At 34.5% G+C, this 15,771-nt stretch overlaps 1 protein-coding gene across 2 annotated transcripts in view; it reads right to left on the reverse strand.

Moving 5' to 3' along the window:
• Positions 1-15,771, reverse strand: part of STAG2 (STAG2 cohesin complex component) — a 124,448-nt gene that overhangs the window by 48,428 nt on the left and 60,249 nt on the right. For both annotated transcript variants that reach the window (XM_078147903.1, XM_020976354.2), the window contains exons 5-13: positions 12,084-12,245; positions 10,488-10,584; positions 8,623-8,699; positions 5,693-5,897; positions 3,354-3,505; positions 2,793-2,866; positions 2,444-2,567; positions 1,573-1,671; positions 1,388-1,467 (exon numbers count right to left, since the gene is read on the reverse strand). In XM_078147903.1, the coding sequence (XP_078004029.1) occupies positions 1,388-1,467; positions 1,573-1,671; positions 2,444-2,567; positions 2,793-2,866; positions 3,354-3,505; positions 5,693-5,897; positions 8,623-8,699; positions 10,488-10,584; positions 12,084-12,245 (1,070 nt within the window). The remainder of the gene's footprint in view (positions 1-1,387; positions 1,468-1,572; positions 1,672-2,443; positions 2,568-2,792; positions 2,867-3,353; positions 3,506-5,692; positions 5,898-8,622; positions 8,700-10,487; positions 10,585-12,083; positions 12,246-15,771) is intronic.

Consider the following 15,771-nt stretch of genomic DNA (forward strand, 5'->3'; position numbering starts at 1 on the left):
ATGTTGGGAAATGGAATGTCTGGTGCATCGAACAGCAAGAAGGCATGGGATGAAGAAGAATCCAGGTGATGGCAGTGTCAGCAGAGAAAGAGGCCTTAGAAACAGATTAGATATGAGGGGTGAGAGTGAGTGAGGAGTCTAGCATGACACCTAGGTTGTATGACTGGGAGGATAGTGGTGCCCTTTACATGTGCCTACAGGAAGATGCAAAGGTTTGGTGGGAAAGATAATGAGCTCAATTTTAGACCTGTTGTGTTCAAGATGTCCACCAGATATCCAGTTTGAGATGTCCAATAGGACACCAGAGAAGCAATACTTACTAGGAGTTAGCACAGAAGTTTGGCCACATTCTATTTTCTTTCTACACTCTATTCCTTGATGATCTCATCTACTCACAAATCATCCTCTATACAGATGAATCCCTAATTTTTCAAAAGAATTTTAGTCACACAGCACTAAACTTCATAGAGGAGATCTCCACCAAGATGTGTTCTCAACATTTCAAATCCAAAATATCGAAAAACTATTCGCATCATCTACTTCATAATTAGCATATACTGAAAACTTCCCTATTTCTGTTGTAGACACCAAAATTCTCTCATAGCCTTAGCATCATAGAATCCTGCCTCTCTCCCTTTCCACCCTACATATCTTGGGGCCAAATCTTATTGATTCTGTCTTAAGAAGATCTCACATTCCCCTCCTCTCTCCATAAACAATCATTACCATAGTTAAACCTATTTCCTAGACTAATAAAAAGTCTCTTATTTGGTCTCCTACCAACCATATCACTTGAGTTTAAAAATTCGTGGATTTCCACATAGCAGCCAAAATAATTCTTGTAAAGCAAAGATCTGAGCATATCATTCCCATACTCAAATCTTAAGTGGCTCCAGACAAAATCTAGGATAAATATGAACTCCTCAGCCTGTCCCTCTTTACACTCTGGCTTAAAAGATCCTACCTTTGCAGACTTACACTCCCTCCACATATTCCCTAAAGCCTCAAATTCCCCATAAGTGGAATGTAACCCCTACAGAAGTACTCAGCTTAGGTACCAGTCTCCACAATGAAGTCTTTCCTGAAATCCTTTTACAGACTCAAAATACGTTTCATTTAGTGATTCAGGTACAGGCGATATGCACCCATCACCAACTTGACCCCACCTCCAGCTCCCTAAAAGAATGGTTTTGTTTTTCTCTTAAGTATCCAGAATGCCTAAGATGATACCACATACACAGTAGGCATTAAATAATGTTAGCGGATTTTCAATTTTTTTCCACCAAGTTTGACACTAATAGTTGATAAACTTAAGCAAGCTAATTGTGACTCATCTCTTTGAATATGTCTGCACATACACATTTATGCAATAAATGTAGTTACTTACTGTAAAACAAGAGTGAGTAATTTTATTGCTTGCACTGCAACGTCATATTCTTTATCAAGGGTCATGGAAACAATTCTATCCTAAGAACAGAAAATAAAGTATATTTGAAGGGGAAAGGAATATAAGCAAATAAAAGTCAGTTTAAAATACAGGTAATTTGCTTGACAATATCCAACACTACTAACCTTGAATCGACTGGTGAAGAGCTCCAGTTTGGAATTCAACTCCTTATTATAATAAAGCCCTTGCAGTGCAGTAAGACACTTTAGTCTTACCTCCCCTTGCTAAATAAAATTGAAAGACAGATTAAAAGTATACTTAATTTTACATTTTAATCTTCAAGGTACATAATATTGTCAACTAAAATGGAAACTACCCTACAGAAAAAAAATTCAGAAACCTACATATATATAAAAAAACCTATTTTTTTCACTGAATTATTGTGATACTTGGCAATGGAGAAATGAAAAATTAACACAATCCTAAGGTTACATGAATGCCTTTGTATTATTATTACATCTGTGCATAAATGATGTTGTACATAGTGTCAAGAATAACTTCCTACCCTAAAAAAAAAAATTCACGTCTCTAATAGCATGAAAGGTGCTATATGCCTCGTTGCCCTTAGATGTCAGTGAAATCTTAACCCATATGAATCCAGTGAAAACAGTATCTGAGATAAGCCATATAAAAGTATTTCTGACCTTTGCATTGCTTATTATACTTAAATAGAGTTAGCACATATCATTTTATATATACATAGCTAGGTCCATGTCTATACACCAATGTAAAATATCCATCTACATCATTCAGGGAATTCATCTTTAAAGTTAGATATATTCTTTCCATACTTCTTGGTCTAAGTACTTATAAAAAATGTCTAAAATACTTAATGATATCAGAGTAATCAGTTCTCTCCAAATTCAAAGGACTCCATGAAATACAATTTGAAAAGTTAAAGAGGCAGAAATATATTTTCAAAAAATGAGGGATAGTACCTAAGACGTCTGATGCATCTGCATGTTGTATAAAAAGAATGTATTATGTACAACCTACCTTATCATGCATAGTCCATCCAACGTACTTTAAATAGCTGTCATTAAGAAAGGCATCACTGTACATTTTCATCCATATCCCAATCTCTTCAATACAAATAGCACGGATTTCTGCTATAGCATCACTGAATGAAAAGTAAGACAGTTATACCTACTAATAATACTGTAGCACAGTCTATGTTCACTCAACAAGTAGCATTTGGTGTTCTCTACGTATATACCACAGTAATAAATACAATGCCAATTACAAATAGTACAAAAATAGTGTCCAACAAAACATGACCTGGTTTTAGCTCCAACCACCCTCCCTAATAGCTCCCCCTGCCTACAGAAGAAATTATTTGACTTACCGGTATCTATGTACAAAGACTCCTTTAAATATGGCATTCATCATATTTTCTATTTCATCTTGATTTTCCTGAAGCTAAAAGCACAAACACAACACTTAATAAAATGATTTTGTTGGTGGACACATGTTCCAAAAGTACAAAAGATCTTTTTGGAGGAGGGGGGCACCTATAACATTGCTCCTCACTGAGACAAAGTTTACTGTCGTACAAATATGTCCTGGCAATTCCACTCAATTTTGCTTTTCAAATGTAGCACTGAAAAAATGTATCTTATATACTGAAAATGCTTGACCGAAAAACTTCACACTTTGGGTGTAGCCTTTCAACCAGACCAAACTGATAGAAAAAAACACACCTCTCTTTACTTTCTAAGAAATTTTGAAAGCATCATTTTAATTGTTAAACTAAATCCTGAATTACATAAAATTTGAAGTAATTCATTTTATGTCTGTGAAAAGGGAGTTAGAAAAGTCAGACGAATAATTCAGTGCCAGTGAGCTAGTTAAATATTGCCTATGCCCAGAAATGTACTGACAGCTAACCATACTGTTACCCATTTACCTCTTTCCTCTTCTGCAGCAAAAGTTCCAGCCTATCATTTGCTCGCTTTCCAATCATTTTATTTCGCTCCGCTTCATACTGCCTCTGTGTATTGTCCATGTTAATGCTAAGATTTAACGCCACATTCACCAATGCTGTCATCAACTTCATAGCTATTTTTTAAGATAGAAGAATCAGAAGCAAAGAACAGCAATTTTAGGTCATTTTAAGCTAAGTTCAAACCTACTATTCACATGAAAAAAAAGACAAAGTTCAGGCAGCTGCCACAACTATACTCAAAATTCTCTATTCTGCCATACAACTAACAATACATCCTTTAAAGGATGTGGCCTTTCAAAACTGACCTTCTTTACAATGAAGTCTACTCTGTAAGAAAAACTGAAAGTCTAGGTTCCAGTTTTTGCCCTTCTTTTTCAAAAAAATTCATTTAACACCTACTATGAGAAACAGCATGACAGCAGATAGAGAGCCAACCCCAAAAAGGGTTCTATACTGTGACCTATAATGGCTGTGTGACCCTGGGCAAGTCACATTGACAGAATCCTATAGTAAGGGTCTAAAGTTGCAGATCTGCATTGGCAGAGCATCTTACTGGGTGTTCCCTATACTAAGGAAATCACAGGTCAGCCATTACACTGCTTACTCCAACCACACTAACAAAAAAAGTGCGTGAGCACACAGGGTGCATCTATATCTTCAAAAAAATCTCAGCAGGTAGTATGCTCCATTAAATAATCAAATAAAAGCTGAAGCTGATGGGTGAGGGAAAAAAAGTTTCTAGAACAACAGGTCCAAATGAAATAATGAAATTTATACAAATCACAAAAACAGTGATTTGACTAATACTCATGCAGCCTTTAACTGGAGTTTTAATGACAAGCTTTCACCCTACTCTTCTCAGGAACTTTTTTTTTAAATAGAATTTTTATTCTTAGAAACATTGTAAAGAATATCATTTGATGGGCAAAGTAACATGTAACGAAGGAGATCAGATTAGCTGGTGCTATATTTGGTGAACTCTAGTCTCTGTCAGATCCTACCCATGTGCAAACACAACAAAATGCCTACTTTGATGATGAAGAAAGCAGGTTCATTATCAAAGACACATAAAGGCTAGATTTCCTCATCAAAGTAGCTTAAAATAAAAGATACTTCATAAGACTGCAAAATAAATGTGCTTAAATTTGAGTGTCAAAAAATTATGACATTAAACTGATTAATTTATTTAAAGTTGTTGATATTAAAAGCTGTAAAAACTTTAGACTATATACCCTACCTATATAGCTTTGGAATGGAATTAATGACTTATGCCCTACAAAAATCTATTAGATAAGAGCACAATATTTTCTTTACAATTTATACATTTTATTTGTTCAAATAAAGGGCACTATAAATAGAACTATTATTAAGGAAAAAAACATTAAGAGAACTTTAAATTTCTAAACAAAAAAAGTGTGCTATAGCCAAAGTTAAGGGATTTAATTCTTAAACAAATTAGAATATGAATAATCAACTGTGGAATATTGAGCATTTTCTACTTCAGCAAAAGATAATGATGGGAGTCAAAAGATATTTACCATAACATCACTGAACTAGAATCAAGATAAATGGGTTGAAAATAAACTTAACTAAAAAAAAATCAGATAATTCAAGTTATTCAGTATTTTGGATAAGGTTATTTAATCTATCACCCTCCTATCTTTAATAAAAAACAAATGTGTTCACATGACAGTAGAAAATTATTCTATGATGTTTTTAAAAGAGGGAGAATCTACATCCCTTCCAAAAATAGTTCTAGGACTAAACCTTAGAAGATATTAAGACTCGTATTAATCTTACTTGACATGTTCATTTTAGTCAAAGTTGACACACACAAATTGTTAGAAATACGTAAAACAATGAGGTAGTAACTAGTACTATAAATCCCCCTAAGATCAAAGTGTACTATGCAAGGAATTTTCCAATGCTGCAACTGATGAGGCCCTAAAGAGAGAATTAGGCTTTGCTCTCTCTACTTGGTTCCCTCTTCATATCACACTCCAGACTGTGCCCTGGCCCCTGGCCATTTATATAAAAGCTAAGCTTAAAAAACAGTACCATCATTATAAATGGGTACCCAATAAGGAAATCAAGGGTTCTCACAAATTTTAACCTGCCATCCCACTCAGCCATTTAGTATATGTCAGCCCAGGGGCCAGTGACTTGTATAGTAGAAGAGGCCTTCTAGTGATGACAAGATTCTAAACAAAATTAACCTGATAATTAGCCAGTTTATGAACTGTTGAACCATTTATCTTACCTTCTGAAGCTGCACATAGGAAAGAATTGGAAATGCTAACCTGCCAATGTGCTGGTATGTCGAAATGCTCTGACTTGAGAGTCAGACAATCCTGTAAGCAGTGAAATGACCGTATCCATCATGTACTCATCATATATGATACTATATTGACATTGCCTCACTAATACACCAATGAATTCACAAAAACTGGATTTGAATTTCTTCCACTGAGGACCAGCCATGGTGAGTGGATAATCTCCACTATCCTAAAATAAAATTTTAAAACATCAATTTCTTTGCAAATATTGACACAGAAAAATGTTACATGGGCAATGAACACTAATAAAGACACACTTTACCTTCTTATTGCACTGAAACCAAAGCAAGGAATACTAGGGGAAGTAAAGGATTGTGAAGAGGAAGGTCTTTTTACCTTGGAAACAGTTCTAGCTTTCAAATATGAATATTCAAAAGGAGAAGGTAAAACCTATCCAGCATTGATAAACCCAGGTGGCCATCATCTACTATTAATTCAAATATGGTACAGCAAGTAAGCTTAAAATATCAGAATAAGCAAAAAAAAAGTTAACTGTACAACTGAGTAATGTGACACACAGTGGTAATATGAAATACAATTTTCTTCTCACATTATATTCACATAGTTCTCAGCTTAAAATAAAAATAGTGTCTGTATCAACTGACACCACCATGGAAGGAACTATAGAATTCTGTCCATACGGACTTTTATGATGTTCCTATCTAACCCACATCTGTGTGCCTCAAGAGTTTGTTTAACCGAAGAATAACACTTAGTAACTACACAACAAAAGTTCACAGTGTCATATACAATCCTCTTTTCTGTTCTTCTCTGGATAAAGAAATGATTGTCAAGTTCATAATAAAAAAAAAAAGAAAAAGAAAAAAATTGACATTTCAGTCAAGGGAGTTTTGCTATTTTGCTATTCAATAGAATAGCATAGCATTATAGCTTTCTCCAAAAGAATTTTGAGTTCAATCAAGCACTGCATTTTAAAAGCATGAAAAAAAAAACCCACAACAGCAAAACTGGCCACCACCAAATGCCAATTTTTGGCAAGGAAAGCACAATGGCTGCATATAATGGTAATAGCTAATTTAACAGTCAATTTCCTCTTTCCTCAAGATTTCATTACAAACAAAAGGAGTCTTCAATGATACATTAACATTAATTATTTGATTTTAGAACATGTAGTGATATACATACTATGAAGAAAAACCTAAGGTGTGACAAACTCCATTTAAAATGTCAATAACGAAAGATATCTTACACTAGAAAGAAAAGGGCCAGTTGTGCATACAGTATTTTAAACTGAAAAAACTAGGAATGTGGCTCAGTAACTTCTACTTATAAAGTGGTATTCTCATCAGAATTGTTTTAAGGTATTTTAGAAAAAATTCTTAAATCTTTGGCAACTGAATGTCCTAATGTTTCCCTTTTTTTAGAGTAACTATTAATTTACATACTTTAATTCATCTATAATTTCATCTAATTCATTACAAACAGTAGTTAATCTAATTTTTATTCAAGTCCAATTCTGATGTCCCTTCATGGCACAGCAGCAACTGTGAGGTTCTGCTGGCAATGACAGCACAGCACAAGCTCTGCCAGGCTGACCAGAAGCATAGGGGTCAGTGATGTAATGAATGACCATTTTCCAAGGACCAATCTTAACTCAGTTCAGAAAAGAATATCACTAGACTGATTATAGAGTAAACTGTTTGATCACAGTGACTATTAAAGACATAATAAATGATATCCAAGAGTAAATGGCATACACATAACAATGGAATCACAGGTCAAAGAAAAAATTAAAGTATCTAAATTTCTATCAGGATTTCTCTTTTAATTAGCACATATAAAATCTAATATTAAAGATGAAATTAAAGTAAAAAACATTAGCCTTGATTATTTGTTAACTACTGGGTAACTGATTTGTAAATACTGACTTGCTCAGATATTTCAAACTTTTTGCCTGACTAGCTTTTGGATGTTTTTATTAGATCCATCTCTAGAAATTAGGCAAATGAATCTCAAAATCAATTGTATCTTCTCCTTAGAAAGCAAAGCCAATGTCTTTGGAGAAGATAAAACTAAGAACTAGCTAAAGTGGTTTTACAGTTATTTGTGATAAATGATAAGAGAAATCACTTTTTCATCAAGTTTATAAGGTTTCTTTTTTAATCTAATAATGCCAAATGAGGGAACTGTTGAAGGTTGTTGGCCAGTTCTCAAATTCTACTTAGTTGTTTGTATCCCTGAGTATATCTAAATGGAAATTTCACAGAATACCATGATAAAAGTGTTAAACCATAAAGATCAAATTCTTACTACTTTAATAACAAGTATGTCTTCACAATTAAGCTAAAATAACCATTCTTAAAACTCTGAATTATAAAATTAATTTAGTGAACAAAAATGTTAGCTTTTATTCTTTCTTCTGATAAACAAAGCCCAAATTTCGACCATAAAAAGGGCCTATAATTTAATAATTTTCCTAAGAGACCGATGTTGGCAAAAAGTATGTATTTAATGGTTATTAGTGGTTCAATTTACATATTTAATTTAATGGTCAGCTTTTCTCAAATTATTAGAAAATTGGAATATTCGAATAAACTACTAGACTAAATATAGGCCACATCTGAAAACTAAATGTCTTTAAAAGTAAAAACAAAACCAACAACAAGACTATGGTTTTTCAAAGGAGAGATACTTCAATTTATATGGGCTTTTTTTGCATTTAAATTTTTGGGTACTTTGTTCTCTTCATTTTAACAATAAAACCTAAAAAGACACAGGTACCCCAGTGTATAACATGCAATTCTACAAAACCATAAACTCATCTTGCATTGGGAATTTGATTTAACAATGATTAAACCAAGAACATCTGACCATTCAATTCAGAAACAAAACAATAATAGCTACAAGTGACATTCTGAAAACACTTAAGTTACCTCATCAAATTCCTCTGTCATCTTTCGAATTATTTCAGAGTTCTGCATGTGCCGAAACATTTCGGCTGTGACAACTCCTACAATTTAATTTGTAAAAAATGAGAGTTTAGCAGGGGATATACTGAAATAGAACACTTAAAAATCTGGAGCAATCAACACACATATAACCAACAGATAATTCTGTATCAACCATAACACTCAAGCCTAGAATTAGAGCAAAGACCAAAGTTCTGAATAAAAAGTAAGCCAGGTATAGAGAGGAATACTTCTGGCAATCTCAACAATCTGGATCATAGCCTGAATACAAGAAAAAAAAATGTTAAAAGGCCTCATATAACTTTTAGAAGTCTCTAATCACTAGATAAGCAGTCAAAGCATCTAAACAAACAGTATTCAAAAGAACTGATTAATGATATGAAAGAAATGTACCAAATCCATAATGATAAAAGAAACATAATGACCAAAAGGTTCATATACACCAACATATTTATAGTGACAGTTTTTGTGGTAGCAAAGGACTGAAAACAAAGAAGGTGCCAAAAGACTTAGAGAAGGGATTAATAAACTGTGGTGCATAAATGGATTATTACTATGTTGTAAGAAATGACAAAAATGTTGACTACATAGAAGCAAAGCCAAAACTTATATGAATTGATACAAAGTGGAGTTAACTGGAACCAGAAAAACACCAGAAACAAAGACTATAACAAAGTAAATGGAAAGGACAATATCAACAAAATAACTGAAACTGAGTAAGGTCCAAAACTTGGCCTGAAACAAGAGCTATCAGAAGTGGTACCTTCCCTCATTTCTTTGCATTTCTTCCCTTCTTTATCTCTTATTATAAGAAAAGGCCTCTACAGAAAGGGCTAGGGGAAGCAAGTAGTGGGAAATTTAGGTGAAGTAACATTTAAAAATTATTTTAAAATAAAAGCAGGCCTCAGAGGTGAAAAAATGACCCATCACAAACAGCCCACTGTCTTTGTTCCTCAGGAAAAATCTGAGCCATTTTTTAAGGCACAAGGACAAAGGTACAGACTTAAAAGTATGAGGAAAATTAACAATGTGTTATCTAACTTTCCTGGTACAAAGTTAAATTCTGAAGACAATAAAGGGATTAGGTGGCTGCAAGAAACTGGAACACAAGAAAAAGAGGAAAATTACAGCAAGGGCACAGATAAAAGAAGTAGAAGAGACACCAACCAAAAAACATCCTGGGGCAGTTAGTGCAGGGGCAAAATGCACCAAAACATCTCAATGGCCCCAGGTTACATCACTGTAACCAAAACATAAAAAGATGCTAGTTTTAACAATTCAAAGAAAGCTTCATTAAGCACCTTAAGTACTTACTCAGTGTAAGAAGTTGTTCTAACTGGGAAACAAAGAGAGATTAAAAGAGAAACTAGTTCTTAAGGGGCTTAAAATACAAGGGGAGAGCTAGAGACAACCCCAACACAAATAACTAAGATACAAGAAGAGTGTGCTAATTGCTAAAGGGATTGACCTAGAAAAATCCAAGGATCACTTTCAGCTCCTCTCTTTTTTTTGGGGGGGGGGTAAGTAAAGGAGAGGTTAAGCAGATAAAGGATTTTTGTTCATGGAAGACTTCCTTGAGGAGGTAGTACCTTCTACAGTATACCTTCCTCCCTTTCTTCTAAGCCCAACAAAAGGAGATTTTTTTTGAGGCAGGAAAAGGCAGGTTGTAGCCAGATTAAATACAATAGTGTCTCACCTGATTTTCCCTCACAATAAATAAACTGCTAACCTTGCCCTTCCTCTCACTCCTTTTACAGGTATATCAACACTTTAGTTGTTCCACTTATTAGTGTGATGTGTGGAATAGAAAACATACATATTTGTCTTACCTTTACAGCCTGAACACTGAATAAAGAAGTTGATGAGATCAAGAAGCGAAATATCCCGGTCATGTTTATATGACTCTATCCAATCATCCACTACAGACTGGAGGAGAAAAAATAGAAAACAGAATTGTCATTGACTTTCACATATGCTAAAAAGGAGAATAATGTTACTATTCTGAAGATCTAGTTATATGACTCTATCCAATCAACCAATACACACTGAGGGAGAAAATGGGAAACAGAATTGTCATTGACTTTTCTTCACATGTGATAAAAAGGGGGGTGGGGATACTATTACTATTGTGAAAACATAACACACAGTATCCAACCTGAAAATATTTTCGTATAACATTTTTAACAATAAAAGAATCCAATTTGGTGGATGGGATACTCAAAAAAGCATTCCTATTTTCTCTGCAATAAAAGAAAGCCTAAAAGTCAAATTCTAGGACAGAAACCATGTTCTTCCATAAAATACTAAATTTTGTTCATAATGTAAGAAAACATTAAAAGCTAACATTTTCATTTATGTTTTCTAAAGCACAGAAACAAACAGTATTTGAAGGCAATTTTGTTTGTATTTTAGATCTAAAGTTGTTTCTTGAAGACATGAGATAGTTTGATTACCAATATGGTAATGAATTTAGGAGTTAGAAATTTAGTTACATGTGTATAAATTGTATGAGTTTCATTTAGCTAATCACACTTTCAACTATTTATTAATGGAAGTAAATTTCAACCTGGACCCTTTGCCTGGCAACTCTTCCACAAAAATAACCCATTCTGTGACCATGGGGCAAGGAACTGCCCTCATTTCCTATCTCTAAAACTAGAGGTTTGGAGGCTGGATCTCTAAGGGTTCACTTCTAACATTCTAACATCACAATTCAATTTATTAAATAAGTTAGTAATTATTGCATTGGTCTTGCTGTAAAGCACTGGTGAATATAGGTCACACAAAACCTCTAAAAGGAGATCATATGGAAGTGTCTCTGTCACACACACACACACACACACACACACACACACACCCAGCACGCTGCTTAGTTAACCAAAAAAAACACCACCATCCATTATAGGTTCATATTTATACAAGTCTGATTTGAGAGGGGAATCTATTCTATATTCAGATTAATATACATTATCTCATTTAGCCAAGAATTCTATACAAGTAAATTATTTCAAAATTATCTGTAAAAAGAAATGAGTCTATTTTTTGACAAAAATAAAAAGAAATCATTTTCTTATAAAAGAACCATATGATTCTGTATCTTGCTGTTTACTAGAATAGTTTCTTGCCTATCCTATCAATTATTTTTAAAAATAGGACCAAAGGATTGTAGAGATTATCTAGTCCAGCCACCTCATTTCATAAATAAGGAATTTGAGCCTTAGCAGAAATAACCCCAGATCACACAGCTAATAAGCAGCAAAGTTAAGATTGAAGTACAGGTCCATTTCCTTTCCCTGGCCTCCTTCCCTTTAAGTTCTGTTGCTTCAAAAAAGATATGACTAAGACACACAATTGTAATAACCAGGAACTTTTTCCTGTGATGGACATAAAAGCTTAAAACTTATTTTTTAAAACCAGGGAAGTACCTGCATAGCACTCTTGCCCATTTTGACAACTTCAAACAACATCATGTTTTCCACTCCATTCTGTTGATGATGCCCATTCATTCGATTTGGACCAGAAGGTTTTCCTCCTCCATTTCCACCTTTCCCCTTCTCTCCAGGACCTTTTTTGCCTTTTTTACAAGTCTGTTAAAATAAAAGATATCTTAAAAAGAATTTGTACAGTTCAAGTATGCTTAAATAAAATTTTTCATTGATACACTTATTTGGATTTAAAGAGAACTTACCAAAAAAAAACAAGAATATTTCTCTTATAATATTTCAAATATTACAAGAATAATTCCCCCTCCTTCTCCAGGAGGGAAAAGTTGGACTCCTGGTCATTCATAAAACAAGATACACTAAGTCCTCTCAATTTTACCTTCTCAAGATCTCTTATACATGCCCTTTTTCTTCCTCTTATAATGCCACCACCCTAGCTCAGACCTGATTACTGCAAAAGCCTCAGGCTGGCCTCCCTGCCTCAAACCTCTCCCCATTCCAGTTCCATATTCCATTTAGCTATCAAAGTGATCTTCTAACCATGTTGGCTTTCTTACTGAATATACTTCAATGGGAGACTCCCTATTACCTCCAGAATTAAATAGAGAATCTTGTTTGGCTTTTAAAGTATTTCATAACTTGGCTCCTTCCTACTTTTTCAGTCTTCTTATACCCCTCTTCCCTCACCCCACTCAAGTACTCTGATCCAGTGCACTTAACACTCCATTTTCACTGGCTTTCACCCATACCTTGAATTCTTATTCCTTCTTTATCTCTGCTTTCTAGTTTCAATTTATCCTGTATATATTTTCTCTGTACATAGTAGTTTGCATATTATCTCCACTATTAGACAAGTGAAGCCCTTGAGAGTAGGGACTGCCTTTGCCTTTCTTTGTATCCCAAGCCCTTGGCACAAAGCCTAGCAAATAAGAAGCACAGGAGAAATTCTATTGCTGCTACAAGTCATATGTCTTGACCATACTAGTCCTCTACTTACTGTTCCATATATCTGGGTAAAAATGAAACCAATCTCACAGACACATAATCCCACATAAACCAAACAAAAAATTTAAAAGATACCAAAATTAGGATCTATGCTCAATTCTCTTAGTTCTATCCTTGTTTCATTAAAGGCCCAGCAGAAAAGACCACTATTTGTCTTAATGACCATAATTCTACTTTCTACTCACATTTATGTTAATTAAAATAATATCCATTTAGCTAAGTTTTTGTTGTTGTTTCAGGGGATTTCAGGACCTGTGATTTTAATGAGTATAGTAAGGTAATTAATTCCCTCTACCAAAGCAACTTCTTAGAGAGTTGCCTGGGGCACTGAGACATTAAGTGACTTGCCCAGGGTCACAGAGCCAGACTGAGGCCAGGTCTTCTTAACTCTGAAACCAGCTCTTCCTTCATCCACTATGCCACGTTATATAGGATTGTTTCCAGATATTTCTATCAAAAACACAATAAAGTCTTAAAATCCTGAACACTTGGATACTTAACTTCTTGCTTCCTAAAAAAGTTACCTTGTTATTTAGTTCCATAAATTATTTTACAAAATTGAGGGGGCAGCGAGGTGGCACGGCAGATAGAGCACCAGTCCTGAAGTTTTAGTCTGACCTCAGGCCAAACACTTGACACTTACTAGCTGTATGACCCTGGGCAAGTCACTTAATCCCAATTGCCTCAAAAAAAAAAATAAAATAAAATTATTTTACAAAATTGGAGGCAGCATAGTATAGTGGAACCACAGTGGCCCAGAAGCTAGGAGAATAGGATTTGAACTTGGCCCTACTACCAAGTGCCTCCAAGTCATTTGATTTCTCTAGATCTCAGTTTCTTCACTGGTAAAAGTAAAAGGTTAGCTCTGCTCTGACATTCTATTATTTTTACATGGTATTTGTCTCTAAACTACCTCCATGAGATAAGTATGATCTCATTTTAACAGGTAGTTAAAACCCATATTAAAAATAAAATAAAATGTACCCTCAGGGGCAGGTAGGTGGTGCAGTGGGATAGAGCTCTGGCCTTGGAGTCAGGAGGACCTGAGTTCAAATCTGGCTCCAGACACTTGACACTTACTAGCTTGTGTGACCCTGGGCAAGTCCCTTAACCCTGATTACCTCACTAAAAAGCAAAATAAATAAATAAAGCCATCTTCCATAAACTATGCTCAAAAAAGGTTTTCATCTTCATTAATCTGACTCTGATGTCTTCATGATACTAGGTCACCAATCAAAACAATCTATTTTGTCTTTCATAATTAAGGTCAGAAAGGGACAATATTAAAACATATTAAATACATCAAAACACACATAAAATCACACTATACATAGTACAGATTCATGATTTCATTTTCTATTCTTTTTATAAGGAAGTGTTCATGTTTGCAGATATTTGTCAAGTTTACAAAAAGAAAAAATTAAGATTATTGCAATAGTCTAGTTATGTAGGTTAACATATAACTCCATCTTAAAATTATCAGTTAATACAAACCCATTGTTTCAGATCCTTTATATATCAAAAGTTTTAATGCAGAATTTTAAATTTAAAGTTTGAAAAGTGTTAACATCCATTTATGCCAACAGTTGAGAAAACCTTCAATTCCAAGCCTCCTTTTACAAGTCTTTGGCAGCCATATCCTAAAAGGCCACAAGGGGAGGCTCTTATATCCTTTTTCTTTTGAGTGAGATCATAAAGGATGATGATCAAAACAAAATAAAATTCAAGATCATGGCAAAGGAAGAAAAAAAGAAGAAAATTTATCACAGAAAAATGTAATCTTATATCGCCAATAATCCACAGAAAATCTAGAGGCTATTTAGAAATCTGACAGTGAAGCCCAGCATTAGCTATTGGAAATCTTATAATGAACCTCTCCTCCCAAAAGACTGCTAACAAAGTTAACAATACAAATAAAAAACAAGGGCCTTTGAGTAAAAGGTAGATCACAGCCAACATCCACTAGGACTTGCAGCTCATACCAATGTGGAGGAGGAAAAAAATCAAACTGACCACCATCACAGAAGATCTTTTAGATCAGAGGTGGGGTTTGAAGAATTATGCTGATTTTTTCCTTGTTCCTGTCTATCCTAACTACCTTGTCCTCTCCCTCCTAAACTAGCCCAAATATGAATCCAGGGTATCAGAAACCCTGAGAGAAATTAGTCATGCATTTTGGAAAAGTATAGATTTTTTTAAAGTTAAAAATCACCCTATGTACAGTACTTTCTCCACTCCAATAGAGTATTTTAAGTTTTGCCTGATGAATGAGGAACATTAGGAATCTACTTGTAATGAGCTAATGATAAGTTTCCAAGTGCTGAGGCTTCCACTGACACTCATATTCTCTTTCCCTTCATAGATTATCACGCTAGTGCAAAGCCCTCTCATTTGGACCACTGACCCTAACAGCTTCCTCATTGGTCTTCTTGCTTTCAGCCTCTCTCCTCTCCTATCCTTCCTCCACACGACCATCAAAGTGATTTTCTTAAGTCATAGTTTACCAAGTTATTCCTTGCATCAGTGATTCCACACTGACAATAGGTTAAAAAAAATACGAATTCCTTACCTAGCCCTCTACAATCTGGCTACCAACAATCTTTCCACTCTTATTTTTAATCCTACTCAACTTCACAAACATTCACATCAAATCGGTCTAACTGGT

The sequence above is a fragment of the Phascolarctos cinereus genome, unplaced genomic scaffold (genome assembly GCF_003287225.1).
Source record: "Phascolarctos cinereus isolate Bilbo 61053 unplaced genomic scaffold, phaCin_HiC Scaffold_8;HRSCAF=390, whole genome shotgun sequence".
Classification (NCBI taxonomy): Eukaryota; Metazoa; Chordata; class Mammalia; order Diprotodontia; family Phascolarctidae; genus Phascolarctos; species Phascolarctos cinereus.